We start from the raw sequence: 15596 nt of genomic DNA, 5'->3' as shown, positions 1-15596 counted from the left end.
TGACACAGTAGATGGCACTGGTGCACCATACCACATCCTTTTACCAAAATTCTGATTTCAGTCGCAGTTTGCTCCTGGTCATTTGTGAGTGAGATCTCACTCAGCACACTTGCAGTGACCCACCTCAGTAGAGCTCCATAAGATCTTTCTTCTTTGTGCCCAGGGGCCTTATCAGAGGCCATAGGAATCTGAGCTCATGCATAGCTTGAAAGCTGGTGGGTAACCTCAACAATGACAGAGCAGGAAATCGGTAGATAAATATACCCAGTCTCCCTAAGACAATTCTAGGAGGCATCCTCTGTGTTTCATGAAACATCTAGCACAAATGAACTAATGCAGTCTGTAAAGGTGATCTTGATGTTGCCCTTTTGTATTGTTATTGGCTTTCTCTCCTCCTCCTCCTCCTCCTCCTCTTCCTCCTCCTCTTCTTCTTCTTCTATTACTAGTACTACTACTGCTATACTGCTGATTTCTGGGATACCCTCTAAATAATTATGGAGATTAGATGTCTGAGATCAAGGTATCAGCAGGTTTTGTGTCTTCCAAGGTCTGTCTTGGCTTGTAGATGGTACCTTCTCACATGTAACCCTTCCTTCTCAGTGTGTCCTCACCTAGTCTTTCCTTTGCATCCTTTATGGGTCCGAATTTTCTCTCATAAGGACACTAGTCACATTGGATTCAGCACAATTTAAATCCTCATTTTAACTAAATCACATCTTTAAAGGCCCTAAAAGTGTAACCACATCTGAGGTATGAAGTGTTATGGTTTTGACATGAATTTTGGAGAGACACAATTCAGCCTATGACAAACATTAAGGCACATTTGATTTTTCATATTCTGGGCTTCTGAAAAAAAATCAATTTGAAAAAATTCCAAAAAAGTTTATCTCAAAATGGGTATTAGTATTTTTTAAGTATTAGTATGTCCCATGTAATATCTGGGACATTCAAATTTAATTAGGTATTAAATTGGAAAATAGGATAGAGAACATGACAATAAGCTCCTTTTTGGGTCCTATACTCTATCCTATTGAATGGTCATATCCCTTGCATGGGAAACAAGAAAACCCTCCATGTGAGCTTAGGATCCAAAAGCAGACAATTAGATTTGATTTGCATTTGGAATTTTGAGAGAAAACACCTTTTCACCGTGTCTTGTGACATAGGGACAGTCACTGGAATCAGAACAGTGGGCCACATCTAGACAGAAAGTGGGCCTGAGATAATCACCCACCTCCCTATCGCCGTAGCATAGGCTTTTTCCCCCTTGTAGTTCTAAATTGAAGATTTCCTCAACTATGCAAGGAAGTTGCTGGGTTCACTGAGTGTAGAGTGGCAAGTTTTAAATGGCTCAGGTTTGGGGTTAAAGTTTAGACATTTTTCTGACAACACTTAAACAAGAGAAATTTTATATTTTATATAGAGGGATGGTTACTGATGTTGCCAGTGTGGCCAAAGGCAACCAAAAGCAGCCAAATAGGTCTGTTTCAGGAAAAGCCATGAATATGAATGTCACTGACCAAGGACCAAAAAGTTCTCTCCAGATTCTTTGACAGTATGTTACCAATCCTTCTGCAATTTAGAAACTCAACACCCTTAAAAGGAGAAGTCAAAATCAAAGGGAAGAACTGTGACGTTATTGTCAATCAAAGAGACCCAGAATTTAAATTGGAACTAGCTGAGTTTACCTTGAGTCTATCCACATTTCATTTCCAATTTAATTGCTTAGTAAATAAAAATTCTACATCATATACTGTTAATTATCCCAACCTACTTCCAAAACCTATGTCCTAATAAAATTTCAACCCATTGTTCCATCATTTGAGATCACAATTATTTTGAATCACAATTATTCTGTTTAATTTTTTAGCTTTCTCTCCAAGAGAAACTCATTTCATATTTTAAATATTTGGTTCCTTGTCCAAACACAACCTATATAAGAGGTTTTCACCAAAGAGTTTCATCCCATCACATCCTCCTCTCTATCATCAAAAATAAATACACCCACAAGAAACACAGTGAAATTCCTAAGAAGGCTTCTTTTCTTGTGTCAAGAGCAGAACTAGAGACCAGAAAATGAAATATTTTCACTAAGAAGCTTAAAGATCTAAACATTACAAAAGAAAACAAACTGAAAACATTCCTAATGCAGAAATACTGCCATCTAATGGCTTTATATGGTATTACAAATCAGTTTTTGGTTCTACTTAGTTCAAAGGCTAATATTTAAAAGTGGCATAGAGATTAATTTTTAGGCATTTGTATATTTTGTCATGTTTTTAAATTACTAAATAATGTTATTGTTATATTTTAAGCAAGTTATGGCCCAGAGAAGATATGTAGAATTGCTTACATTATATAAAAAGTTGAACATTCCATTGTTTAATTTGGAATATTTAGAAAATCGTATTTTAAACCAATGAAAAAGAGATCATTTCCCCCTCTCCCAAAATAAGAGTTTGTAAAGTAATGTTTTTTCAGGGCATATGTTAAAATGCAGTATTATAAGTATACTAAAGATCATTTAATGCGTTATTTTAGAATCTAAAACTTAAGCCAAATCCTCACAAAGTTGTGATTTAGGTAAATAATGAATAATAAATAAAGTCATATCTAAGGTTAAAATTGCTAACTTATAGTAATATCTTTATTAAAAGATAGATCAGCTGCAATTGTGAAATTTGACTCTAGAAAATCAATTAAATTATAATATCTTATTTCTGAGTTTTTAAAAATTATAATTATAGTTATAAAACTCCCTAAATGGAATACTTAAAAAATACTAACACTGCAAAAGATAGTATTACCGTTATTCATAAGTGAAAGTACCTAAATTTAAAACTAATATTATGCATAAGCAAGGGGCCAGGGTTGTGGTTCAGTGATAAAGCACTTACCTAGCATGCATGAGGTCCTGGGTTCGATCCCCAGCACCACATAAAAAAAAACCCAAATAAAATAAAGGTATTGTGTCCATGTACAACTAAAAAAAAATTTAAAAAATATTATGCATAAACTCTTTTCCTAAATTACCTAAATTCAAGAAAAAAAGTCAACAAATAACATTAATGTCCTTTAGGGATCTTTCCAATGGCAAATACTATTTGCTACTTTTAACAAACCATCAACAATTAGTCAAATCTCATAGTTGATTGAGTCTAATCAGTCTGCCTAAACAGAACTACCACAAGATGGGTAGTTTTGGACATAATTTTTTTTTTTTTCTCATGAGACTGGAAGTCCAAGGTCAAAGCACCACCAGGATTGGTTTCTAGTGAGGACTCTCTTCTTGACTTGCAGACAGGTACATTTTCACTGCGTTCTCACAGGAAAGAGTGTATTTCTTCTACACTTGTGATATCTGGTGTTTCTTCCTGCATTTATAGGATTATGATCCTATAACCTTTTTTACCTTATTTAACCTAATTATCTCCCTAAAAACCCTGTCTCCAAATAAAGTTACATTGGGGGTTAAGACTTCAATGTATGAATTGTTGGGGATACAGGTCACTTTTGCACTGATAAATACAACATTCACTCAAAGAAACAAATTAATTAGCATATTCTATCTATCTAAGTAGATGATTGAAGTTCTAGTTGATATAAAAATGCTGTGGTGTTTTATAAAAGGGTGTTAAAAGTTTGATGTTCAGGGAAAGGAAACATCTTTATTTGAAAATAAGCCTGATGAAACAAAGTGAATGTTCATATATAAGCTCAGGGTTCTGTAGGGAACGGGGGGAAGAAAAACATGTTCTTAGAGATGTTTAGACTGAGGCATGAGATAGTGATCAAGAAAAGCTGAGTGGGCCTCAAAGAAGAGTACAATGCTCCAGAATCATTTGATCATATAATTTGCAAAATTCTCCCATTAAGTATAAATAATGTGGAATCTAGCACATGGGTTCTTAGGTGGACATTAGGAATATAAGAAATGTAACAACTGTTATTCAGCAAGTAGATATGACTGTGATGAACTTATCTAAGCATTAACTCCAGTTCCAGGACCACCTGGTAACAGACTGAGAGGTCTTTTTTTTGAAGATGTCTATGTTCCCTCCCCTGCCCCAAAGAATTTCCTGCCCCCAGTTTAGCACACTGTTGGGATGGGGGTGTCATAAAGAGAAGTTTTTACTATGTCATCAAGAAACAAAACTTTTACACTCTTCCTTCTGGAAATGAGTATACTAGTGCATTTATCTTACAAAGACAATCTCTAAAGTGCCCATTCCTATAATATAATAAGATATCCATCTAGGAGACTCATGGCCTTCAATGCATAGCCTATCTAGAGGTCAGGTTTTGCTATACACTTCATTGCAGATGTCAAAAAAGGAATGTGAACTCCTCCAAGGCCAAGAGACTCAAGAAAAGGAAAATGGGTTAAATCTATGAAACTATCCAGTTTTTTAGTTCAGACAGTAAAGTGGTTGTTGGGCTCTTATCAGGGAACAGCTCAATCTTCTTGAGAACTCTTTTCCTATTCCTATTTCAATTCTAATTTCTGAGAGTTTTGTTTTACTTTTAAGGGTTAAGACAATCAAATGAGTCCAGTAGGCATTATAACCATCCTACTCAATTGCACTATTTATTGCACTAAATTAATCCCTTGGCTGTTCTATTAGCCTCCCAAGAGTTAATATTTTGAGGGTTAAATGTGATTCAAAATCATTTATATTTTCATTATGTCATAACTATTGATTTTTCCCACTGGATTAAGTGTCCCTTTAAATTTAAAATAGAAGCAGTATAAAAACAATATATTTGTATTTTATTTTTTAAATGAAGAGATGTATAGTACAAATCTTAATGTCTAGTCCTTCACATAGAAGGGGTTTCTGAGATAATTAAATGTCCGACGGCATCCATTGTACATAATGAATTAACCCTTCTCTACCTATAAAATACTAACTATATACAATATTGGAAGAAGTTAAGCAAAATGTCACTCAAATCATTTTGTGCTCCTTAAGTCTTAAAACCTTGCTTAAAAATAAGTCTCTATTGTAGTGTGTTCTATATACTTTTATGACGTTTCTGAAGTCCTTTCATAGAATTCGTTACGATAAAAAATAGACTCATCAAGTAACAACTAATATTAACCAGTGTCATTTTGTAACATACGGTGGGGGGGGGGGGGGTAAAGGTGTTCGTTTTATTACTTAGGGAACCGTAGAATATAAAGCTTTTGATTCAGCCCACCATCAGAGATCATGTGGGTGGAAAGTCCTACCAAACTGTAGGCTAACTGGATCAGAGGACTATTAGTGGATAAAATTTTCTCCACCATCTTATCACACTATTCTGCACACAAGAATAGAGGGTCAGGTTTAGCTAGGATCTGCTAGTTTCCGCAGCACCTTGAAGATGAAAGGGAGTTTTGATTAATTCTGCCATAACCCTTAAAAGGTTACGTGCCAACAGGTTCTTGGCTGCGCTCCTCAACTTCTGCAGTAGTGGCTCCGCTCCAGGTGTCCTCCGGTCTAAAGGACTTCCAGGCCAGGGACCACGCAGCCGGAGCCAGCTTGCAGGTGTCAGAAGAGCCACCAGCGTGAGCTCAAGCTCGGCGGGGCACCAGACGCTGGCCGCACGAAGGGCGGGGAGAAGCGTGTCCAGGGGCGGCGCTCTAGGACTGGGGAAGTCGGAGTGGCGCGGCGCGGTTCCCGGGGCAGCCCCGCCCCGCCCCGCCCCGCCCCGCCCCGGCGTGTCCGGCTGGGTCCCGTCCCGTAGCGTCTGTCCCCGCGCTCCTCACACCCTCCCCAGCTGAGGCGTTCGCCATTGTTCCCAGCGCAGCCATGGCTCAGCACTTCTCCCTGGCCGCCTGCGACGTGGTCGGCTTCGACCTGGACCACACTCTGTGTCGCTACAACCTGCCCGAGAGCGCCCCGGTGAGTGGCGCGGGCTGCCCGGAGCGCAGGGCGCGCAGCGCGCGCAGCCTCCATGGCGCCTGGGGCTGGAAGTCCCTCCCGCGGCCGTGGGCCTGCCGCCGCTCGCCCGGGTGCAGAGCTCCGCCCCCAGCGCGAGACCGGGCGGAAGTGTGCCTCCAGCTCCCTGCCCACGGGAAGGATGTGCGGAGTTTGAGAGGGGTTTGGGAAAGAAGGGGAACTGGAGAGGCAAATTCTGCAAGATCTGCCAGGGAAAACGGTTTCTAGAGCGAGCAAGGGAAGGGCCGAGGAGACTTAGGTGTCTTTACGGATTCCTGGCCTCTTTGCGAGTCCCAAGCACCAACTGGGCGTGGGCACCTGGTTTGGCAATTTAATTTTCCGTGGCTGCGGTTTAACTTTTGCGTGTCCACGCGATCACCTATCAGAGTTTAAGCAAAGTCGCAGAGAGACTGTGTAGTGAATTAGAACACCGAGCCAAGAAAATCATTAAGACTTTAGCCCTGATTTCGCCTTTACTAAGAGACTATAATAAGTATTTATTACACCTGCCCCATGCCCCACGCACTTTGAATAAATCCTAATCCTAACATCATGCCAAGTTTGACTTCTCACTTGCCCAGGAGGAAGGGGGAAGTGGAGTGCCTGTATTAATGGTCCTCCCTCCCTGTTTCTTTGACTTTACAGGAAACAAATTTTGAAAAATTAACAGGATTTTTTGTAGCGCACAGGGATCCCTTAGACTACATAGCTTAGTACACCAACTCTGCCGTGACTAGCTCTATGACTTTGGGCAAGTTACTTAACCCATGATCCTCAATTCTTCCATCTTTAAATGGGGCTAATAATTGGGTTTACCTCAGAAGATTTTTGCAAGGATCAAGTTGGTTGGCATACGTATGTAATGCTTAGATCAATCCCTGGAAAAAAACAAGCGTTTGCTTTTATGGTTTCCACCCAAACTATTTGGAAACCTCACCTTGTATGGGTAGGATTCCAAGTTACTAGTGCAGACAGCAGGGGCTGTTCATTATAGTCATGTCACCGCCCCAGTTAGATATTCCAAGGTCAAAAACGAGTGGCTGCCTGAATTATTCCTGTGTTTTCTCTATGCACAGATGCTTTAAAAATGTACTTTTCAAAACTGTTCCTGCACTTTTCTGCTTTCTTATTGTATATATTTGGTTTCTTTAGTCATATTGAGAGTTAGAAGACTTTTCTTCCTTTTTCTTTGGGCAGTCATTCCCTTAGGTCTTTGATTTCATATTTTCTCTTTCTCTGTGCCTTTGAAATTTCTGGTCATAGTCATATTTCTATGTATTTCCTCTCTACTCACCTTCATTTACAGGGGATGTTGTTAAACCACTGTAAGGTTAAGAGCCAATTTTGTGCATGCATGATCATAAAATTTCAGTTAAGAATTTTTTTTACTGTACTACAAGATATCCTTTACTACAAGCCTTGAATATAAGTGATGTTTACTGGTTGAAAATAGTAACCTACTGAGTTTGGGATCATGTTTGGTATTTAAATCTTTTATTAAAGTCCCACATTATCCTGAGCACCAAGATGGTGTCAGGGATACGGAGGTAAACTACAGGTAGGCCTTCAGTGCCTGGTGGGCAGAATCCTCCAGTAATAAGCCAAAGATGGTGAAAAGCTACAGTCCCTATGATGAGGACAGTTTTTCCTGGGTCTTGCTACTTGCTTCTGCCTATGCCTGGGGTGCCTTCCTCACAGTGACTCTTTATGCAATCAGGTCTGATTTTAAATACTGTTCCTTTTGGGAAGCCATCCTTAGCACCCTACCACCCTGCAATTCACCCCTTTACCGCAGTCCCACCTCCAGCTTTCCACAGAACCCAACTTCCCATAGCACTTACCACAGAATTTTAACTTTTCCTGTTTACTTGTCAGGTCTTCCCCAGGTGCTTAAAGTGATACCTCCTCCAGGGCAGACTGTGTGACAGTTTAAGAACAGTTTACTTTTTGTTCTGTGTGCCAACTTTGTGCTGGGCATACTTGGCCCAACCAATAATTGTGAAAAGATTGAATAAATAACACACATTCTAATAAGTAGTTATAATAGAGCCACCATTCTAATAAGCATTTTGCATGTATGAGTTGATTTAGTCTTCACAAAGTCCCTGGAGCTAGGTATTATTGCCATAGTCAGTACACAGAAATGAGAACTACGAGGCACAAAAAGGTTAAGGATGTTTCCAGAGTTTCCCAGCAAGGTAGTCTGGCTGCAGGTTTCTGCCTCTCACCACCATGAGGCAGTGGGGGTGGGGGGGTGGAGAGAAGTACTTCAGAGGGAGGAAATACAACCAAAGCAAAGACCTAGAGAGGAGCAATAGCATGAACTGCTAGGTGCTGTTTAAAAGGCGAGGGTTGTAGAAGTCAGCAGTGGTCTGGTCTTAGGGAGCTGCAGAGCCTCTTCCTGAAGTCTCCTAGGCATTTAGCAAGTGCAGAGTATTGTGCAAATGCAGACATGAGTGTGTCTCTTTACCTGGCGCCTCAGGAAAGGCATCCTGGGAGAGATGATGGATCACACCTATATCTTGGATTTGCACACAGAGGTCTAATACCAGGCAGTTCACCAAAATGTGAGGAGGAAGGTGTCTCAGGCAGCCAGTAAAGTGTGTGCCCCTCCTGAAGGAGCAGCCACACTTGACTCCTACTGGTATTAACCAAGAGAGGCTCAATCTTGCCAGGTCTTCTATTTTTTTCTTTTTTAAGGTTTTTGGGCAAGCTAGGAATTTGAACTTGTTTGAAAGGTGTTCAAATGCTACCTCCCCCCACCCCATGCACACACACACACAACAGCATTGCTGAGTTGCCAGATTTATCAAAGAAAAATCTAGGATACCCAGTTAAATTCAAATTTCAAATGACGAGAACATTTGAATGTCCTAAATAGTAAATGGGACATTCTTATGGAGGGAGCTATTTGCTGTTCATCTGAAAATCAGATTTATCTAGGTATTCTTTATTTTACTTGGCAACCTTAGGTGGGAACCACACATGATTTGTGGGCTACCTATGGCCCACAAGGCACCAATTTGTACTTACTGCATGGAGTGTGTGTTCTTATTAGTCATGTGAGACTGAGGAAGCAAGTGGCAATTCTAGGCTATGGGAGGAAGTGATGGAGGGCCTGAGCCCTGGAGGCTTCTTAGGTGACTGGCATGGTCCAAGAATAAGCTGTAAGAACCAAGACTTTAGGACTAGAATAGGGGTTTCAAGGTACAGATTCTTCTGCTTTTCTCAACACTGTCTTTCTCTGCTCCTTGCACATTGCTGCATTATCTCCTGTTAATGGAAATGTTCCCTCCACAAAGGAGGTAACAGCCCTGGATGCCCCTGGTGACAGCCCTGATGGACAGGGACACTTTTTCTCAAGAAGGCATCTGATCATATCTTACACTGATCATCAATTTCTCATCAAAGGGTGAGAAATTCCTCTTACCCGAGACTTTAAGTGCCATGACCTGAAGCAAGTCTAACGGTATGCAAAACTGGATTTTAGGTGTAGGGAAACTCTGTTTAGTGTTCAGGCAGCGTACAGGCAGGTAAACTGAATCAGGCTATGGCAAGAATAGGCAAACTCTACAACTCTGAGTGGTGTTTTGTTCTCATCTTTTTGATTAGCACACAACTGATAATAATAGCAAATACTTCAATTGGATTTGCCCATATGTCAGACACTGCACTAAGCACTTCATGCCTGTTAATCCCATGGCTCTAGTCTCTGAAGGCAGGATCATGATGTATACCTTTTATTGTCCATAATACTTTGTACCTCAATCTGATTCAATGCATTTTTTAAAATGTGACAGGCATTTTAATGATAGAAATTGTTGATTTGATAGGAATGTGTCTATGCCATGATAATTATTATTTTTAAAAATATTTTTGTTAGTTGTTTATGGACCTTTTTATTTTATTTACTTATTTAAATGTGGTGCTGAGAATCGAACCCAGTGCCTCACACATGCTAGGCAAGCTCTCTACCACTGAGCCACAACTCCACCCCATGATAGTTATTTTTTAACAGATTGAATTGTTCTGAAGATGGAACAGGAAAAAAATAAAGGGAATTCAGGATATCACCAGACTGTGGAAATGAAAAGATTCTATCACTCAACAATAATCAAGATAGTTCATTTATTCTGTCTTTAAGATTTTAATTATACATAGGTCATCAGTTCATAAGTTAACATGAATGCTTCAGTATAGCAAAAAAGAAAACTAAAGAATGAAAAGTAAACATATTTAAAAATGTAGGAGCTCTGAGCGTGGTGGTGTATGCCTGTAATCCTAGTAGCTCTGGAGGCTGAGACAGAAGGATTACCAGTTTAAAGCCAGCCTCAGCAAAAGTGAACTGCTAGCAGTTCACTGTCTCTAAATAAAATATAAAATAGGGCTGGGGATGTGGTTCAGGGGTGGAGCACCCCTGAGTTCAATCCCTGGTCCTCCCCCCATCCCTGCCAAAAAATGCAGGAGCATCCTGAGTTTATCCCAAATGAAGAATTAATGCTAGCTGGAATTCAGTTTCTTCAGCAGCTCTTTTTTTCTTTGTATATTTATCAGTTTTTAACAGTTGAGAGTGGCCCATATTTATTTCTGCTACATTTTTTTTTTGCCTTCCTCCCATGCTCTTTGCTTCTCTTTCAGTAAAAGCAAATAGAGGAAATGGTTAGAATTTTTAATATTTTGGAGAATCAAAATAATCTTGCTGTCTGAATAAAAGTGAAGAGAAAAAGTTTAGGGAATATGGAAGAAACCATGCAAGTCTTTAGCAAGGAATTGAGAATATTCTGTACCCTTCCTTCCTTCCTTCCTTCCTTCCTTCCCTCCTTCCTTCCTTCCCTCCTTCCTTCCTTCCTTCCTTCCCACGGACCCATATCCCCCACCCATTTTATTTTTTATTTTGAGACAGGATCCCCAAAGTTATTCAGGGCCTCACTAAGATGCTGAGGCTGGCTTTGAATTTATGATCTTCCTGTCAGCCTCCAGAGCTACCACGCCTGGCATCTACTTTTTTTTTTATTGATGCATTGTAATTATACATAATAATGGGATTTATTGTTACATATTCATAACACACAATATAACCATATAATTTGATCAGTTGCATTTTCCAGTATCCCCCCTTTCCCTCACTTCCTCCCTCTCTTTGATCCCTCTCCTCAACTCTATTGGTCTCTTCTATTTTCATGAGGTCCCTTTTTAATTTTTTTTCTTTCTTTCTACATAGAAAGAACATACAATCCTTGACTTTCTGAGTCTGACTTATTTCACTGAACATGATACTCTCAAGTTCCACCCAGTTTCCTACAAATGACATAATTTCCTTCATTGTGGCTGAATAAAACTTCATAGTGTATGTGTGTGTAAAATTTTATTGGTTCTTTTTATTTATACATACAAGGAGGTTGAGGGAGAGGGAGGGAAGAACAGTAGAATGAATCAAACCTAAATTTCTTAGTACATACATTAATATACCACAGTGAACCTCACCATAGTGTATATCCATAAGGCACTAATTTTAAAAAAAGCAACTATAAGTAAATAGCAGAAAGATCAGTAGAGGGAAGGGAATGGGGAGTAGTGAAGAGGGGAGGAAAGGGGAAGTACTGGGGACTGAATTAGGGCAATTATATTCCATGCTTTCATAATTATGTCTAACTAAAAATACATTTTTAATTTATTTTTAACAATATAGTGAATATCCATAAAATATGTGAGTCAGTGGTTTTTAGTACTCTAGGGGCTTCAGGAATTTCTTAGATGCCTTTTCCAACCCTGTAGGAATCCTGGGTGGTTTTAGGAAACAGCCCCTATGGTTCTGAGTCACCTCCAGGGTTGAGAACTGCTGCAATATTGTGTTGAAGTGTTGTGAGTCTGTTAACTGTTGACCTGGATTAGGGTCACTTTGCATTGGATGGGAATACTTGTTTAGTCATTTTAATTAGCTTTATGACAGAGAACAGCCCTATTTGACTGGAGCCTTTGCTTTCTCTATTCCCATTTCTTAACACACATACTCCACCCAAACTCCCAACTCCGGCTGTGTGCAGGCCCCTCAGTTTCTGCACTGGCTTGCTCTCCATCCTCTCCTGATTCACCCAGCTCATTGCTGTATCTTCCAGGTATTCGTGTAAGCATCATTAACACAAAGAGGCCACTCATTTGCACTATACCTTTTCTCTCCTTGTGCATAACATGCTCTCACAACCAACTGTGGGTTAACATCTATAGAAGAAGGGCCATATTGTTCTTTGTGTCCTTTTGGACACAGCTCAGTCACACCCAGACCACTGCCTCAGGTTCAAATACATCTGATTCAGACCTACAAATACTCTCCTGAGGTAGAGGGTAGGGCCTATGTGTACCATCATTCACCTTTTGTCCACTTTTTGTTTGGTATATGCTGTCCTTTAAAAATTGAGCCAGTTCTATAAACAAACAATGGGTGTTTCACTCAGATATCTAGGACTTGCTGAGAAATCAGATCCATCAGAAGTCAGCATTTACCATTGTGCTTGCTTCCAAAGGCTTACTTTGTTCTTCTTATTCAGTTGTTTTTCTTTTGGTGGAGAAATGAGAGAGATTTCCTCTACCTAGTAGAGGCTCATTACTTCACAATTCCTCCTTCAGATTATCTGCCTGGTTTCTATGTGCATTTCACTCTGAGAGGCCCCTGAGAGGGAGTCTTCCCAGCAAGGATGGAAAGAAAGGACAGATGTAATGAGATTGGGTAACATGTTTTTTGTCTTGGTGATGTGTTAAATAAATTGCAAAACTTTGTCAAGACTTGATTATGATCTCCAGTCCATTAGAATTTGGGAGTAAGATTAATAATCATCCTTGGTTTTATAATTGTATACTGATGGTATAATTTTAGACAGGATAGCTGCCTGGGGCTCACAGGGCTTGATAAATTGCTCGTGAAGGGGGATTATACTGCAGAATTTTATAATTACAGGTGTGTTCCTACTCCCATTAGTGATTTCATTCAATTTTCATCTGTGAAATTTAGAATGAACAGTGAATTTCATGTTTAATCTCTCTTTTTCCTTTCCTTATTTGCAGCTCATTTATAATAGCTTTGCTCAGTACCTAGTCAAGGAGAAAGGGTATGATAAGGAATTGCTTACTGTGACCCCAGAGGATTGGGATTTCTGGTAAGTCTTTTCTTTTTCTTCTTCTTTTTTAATGTCTGCACATTCCCTGTGGTTTTTAATTATTGCTGATAAAATTTTACTGTTTCCTCTTCTATAAAGGTAGAAAGCAAAATGTGAAATTGAGTCAAAAGACAAAATGCCTTCTACACTAAGTTTTGCATCTAATGAGTTAAAATATTTTCTACTTTAAACACATTTAGACTTGCTTAATTAGATCTGAAAAGAAACTAAGAGCTTAGGTGACTAATTCAGATATGGTTTGTTATAATTAAAATTTTCAAAGTTTATTAAGAACTAAAATTTACATCTTTGTAAAGAATTTGACTTATTATCCTTAAAATAAAAGAACAGTAAAACAGGAGGAATCATCATGTTTTAAGTAACTTCACTAGAACTTTTGGTTTTGGTAATTTGGTTGGGCAAACCTGCCTACCTTTTATTGCCCCCCTTCATTCCTGGTTTAGGATTCTCTGCTTCCCAAAGCCTCCTATATCTTTCTTCCTCATTTTAATGACACAAACAAAAATCATAAGCCACTTGAAATTGTTCTGCGAGGTTGAGTAGTAGCACACACCTGCAATCCCAGTGGCTCTGGAGACTGAGTCAGGAGGATCACAAGTTCAAGGCCAACATCAGCAACTTAGCAAGGCCCTAAGCAACTTAGCAAGACCTTGTTTCAAAACAAAAAAATAAAAAGGGATTATGGCTCAGTGGTTAAGTGCCCCTGGGTTAAACCCCTGGTATCAAATAAATAAATAACAACAAATGAAGAAGTGAATGAATGAATAAATAATTCAGTTTGAAATTAATAGTAACACTAAAACACTAAAATGCATGTATAATGTTCTTATATCATACATTCCTATGTTATTTGGTTAGTCTTTTGATATATCCCTTAAATTAAAGGAAGAAAACAAACATCCTAATATATGAAACAATTGGCTTTGCAAATTAGAAAGAATGTAAGTAATGCTGCTATAGCAGCCTTTGATTTTAGTAATCTCTTGGTGTTTGCAGGTAATTATACCTCCTTTTATTATTTCAAATAATAAATCTATACTCATTTTTCTCCCCAGATCCCACAAGGCTTTTATAGTAAATAACTTAAAACTTCATATCTGACTTTATTTTACTTGGTTTCAATAATATGGCTTGCCCAGAGGGGACCTAAATTGAGACAAATCCTAAAGAAAGTAGTGAGAAGTTAACTTGTAGAAAACAGATCTGTGTGTGTGTGTGTGTGTGTGTGTGTGAAAGAGAGAGAGAGAGGGGAGAGAGAGAGAGAGAGAGAGAGAGAGAGAGAGAGAGAGAGATGTATTTTAAATAACATTTGCACATTTTAACAGGCATAGGAAAATTTTCGGGTTTTTTTTTTCTCTCTCTCTTTTGAGTGTCAGATTTGTCTTTTCTAAAACCTAAAGGTTTTACAAACTAAACATACTGCCCTTTGCCTATTTAACAGTTTTCCTTATATGCCTCTTTTGTGATAGATATTTAATTTTTAATTCTTGGATTTTTTGTTTGATTAACATATCATTTGCCTGGGCAAGAGAATCCCTTTGTAACATTGTAACTTTTGAATAATATAGATTATTATTTCTTAAGTTAGCTAAATATATGAATTGATTAACAGTCAAACTTTCCTTAGTTGCAAGGGTTTGGCATTGGATCTGGAAGATGGGACCTTCATTAAACTTGCGGATAATGGCACTGTGCTCAGGTAATAAAATTTAGTTGTGAAATTAAAATCTTACTTTCTCCAGGATACAGTATTACTGTATGATTCTTAAGGTATGAGTTAAATAAAAAGTCACTTTTATTGTAGTTAATCAGATGACAGATAATTTGTTTGCCTGTGTGTCTTTGTATGAATTATTGAGTCATTTAAATATAAATCTGTAAGCTTTAGATTTAAAGGTCTAGCTCCTTTAAATTTAGTTTGAAGTATTTGCAGGAAATACAATAGAAAATTAGTAACTTGCTTCATCTTATTGACCACCCCTTATTGCAAAAGAGCTCGGGAATTATTCTGTTTTAGCTAGGTGTGTAGGTGCCTAGAATAAAACAATTATTCTTTTGATTGAAGAGGAAGGGGGAATGGATATTGGGTAGGGATTGGTGGTCTATGTATATTTCCTTTCTTCCATTTATCCAAGTGTACATCATTCATCATGCAGGGCTCATGTTGCATCCCAGCTCCTTCTGGAAGTTTTTCTAGACTCCTACAGTCCTCACGAACCTTTCCCTCTCTTCAATAGTCGGTACTAACTTCCTATTCTCCTCTCATCTCTGAGTGTACCCAACCCTTTCAGGTGCTAGTAACCATGTGGAAAGCAATCATGAAGTAGCTGATGTCCCTGCTTTTGAGCCTTTCAGAGAGCACTAGGAATGGGCATCTGTTTTTTACCAAGTACTAATAATTAGATCAACATGGCCATGAAGTTGTGCCATTTATTACATATGTCAACACAGCCAGAGTCAAAGAAGACTTGGAGCCCAGGAACCCTTGTATATATTCTGT

At 38.8% G+C, this 15596-nt stretch overlaps 1 protein-coding gene across 3 annotated transcripts in view; it reads left to right on the top strand.

The window, feature by feature from the left end:
* Nucleotides 1-5713: 5713 nt before the first annotated feature.
* The window catches only part of Nt5dc1 (5'-nucleotidase domain containing 1), a 125513-nt gene continuing 115630 nt past the window's right edge, over nt 5714-15596 (top strand). For all 3 annotated transcript variants that reach the window (XR_011707711.1, XM_071613102.1, XM_071613101.1), the window contains exons 1-3: nt 5714-5888; nt 12984-13075; nt 14724-14795. Coding sequence is in view for 2 of the 3 variants with exons in the window: in XM_071613102.1 (XP_071469203.1) it covers nt 5796-5888; nt 12984-13075; nt 14724-14795 (257 nt within the window). In the remaining variant the exon portion in view is untranslated. The remainder of the gene's footprint in view (nt 5889-12983; nt 13076-14723; nt 14796-15596) is intronic.

This window comes from Marmota flaviventris, chromosome 6 (genome assembly GCF_047511675.1).
Source record: "Marmota flaviventris isolate mMarFla1 chromosome 6, mMarFla1.hap1, whole genome shotgun sequence".
In the NCBI taxonomy this organism is placed as follows: Eukaryota; Metazoa; Chordata; class Mammalia; order Rodentia; family Sciuridae; genus Marmota; species Marmota flaviventris.
Note: the sequence above shows the minus strand (reverse complement) of the source record. Positions and strands in the feature narration are given on the sequence as shown.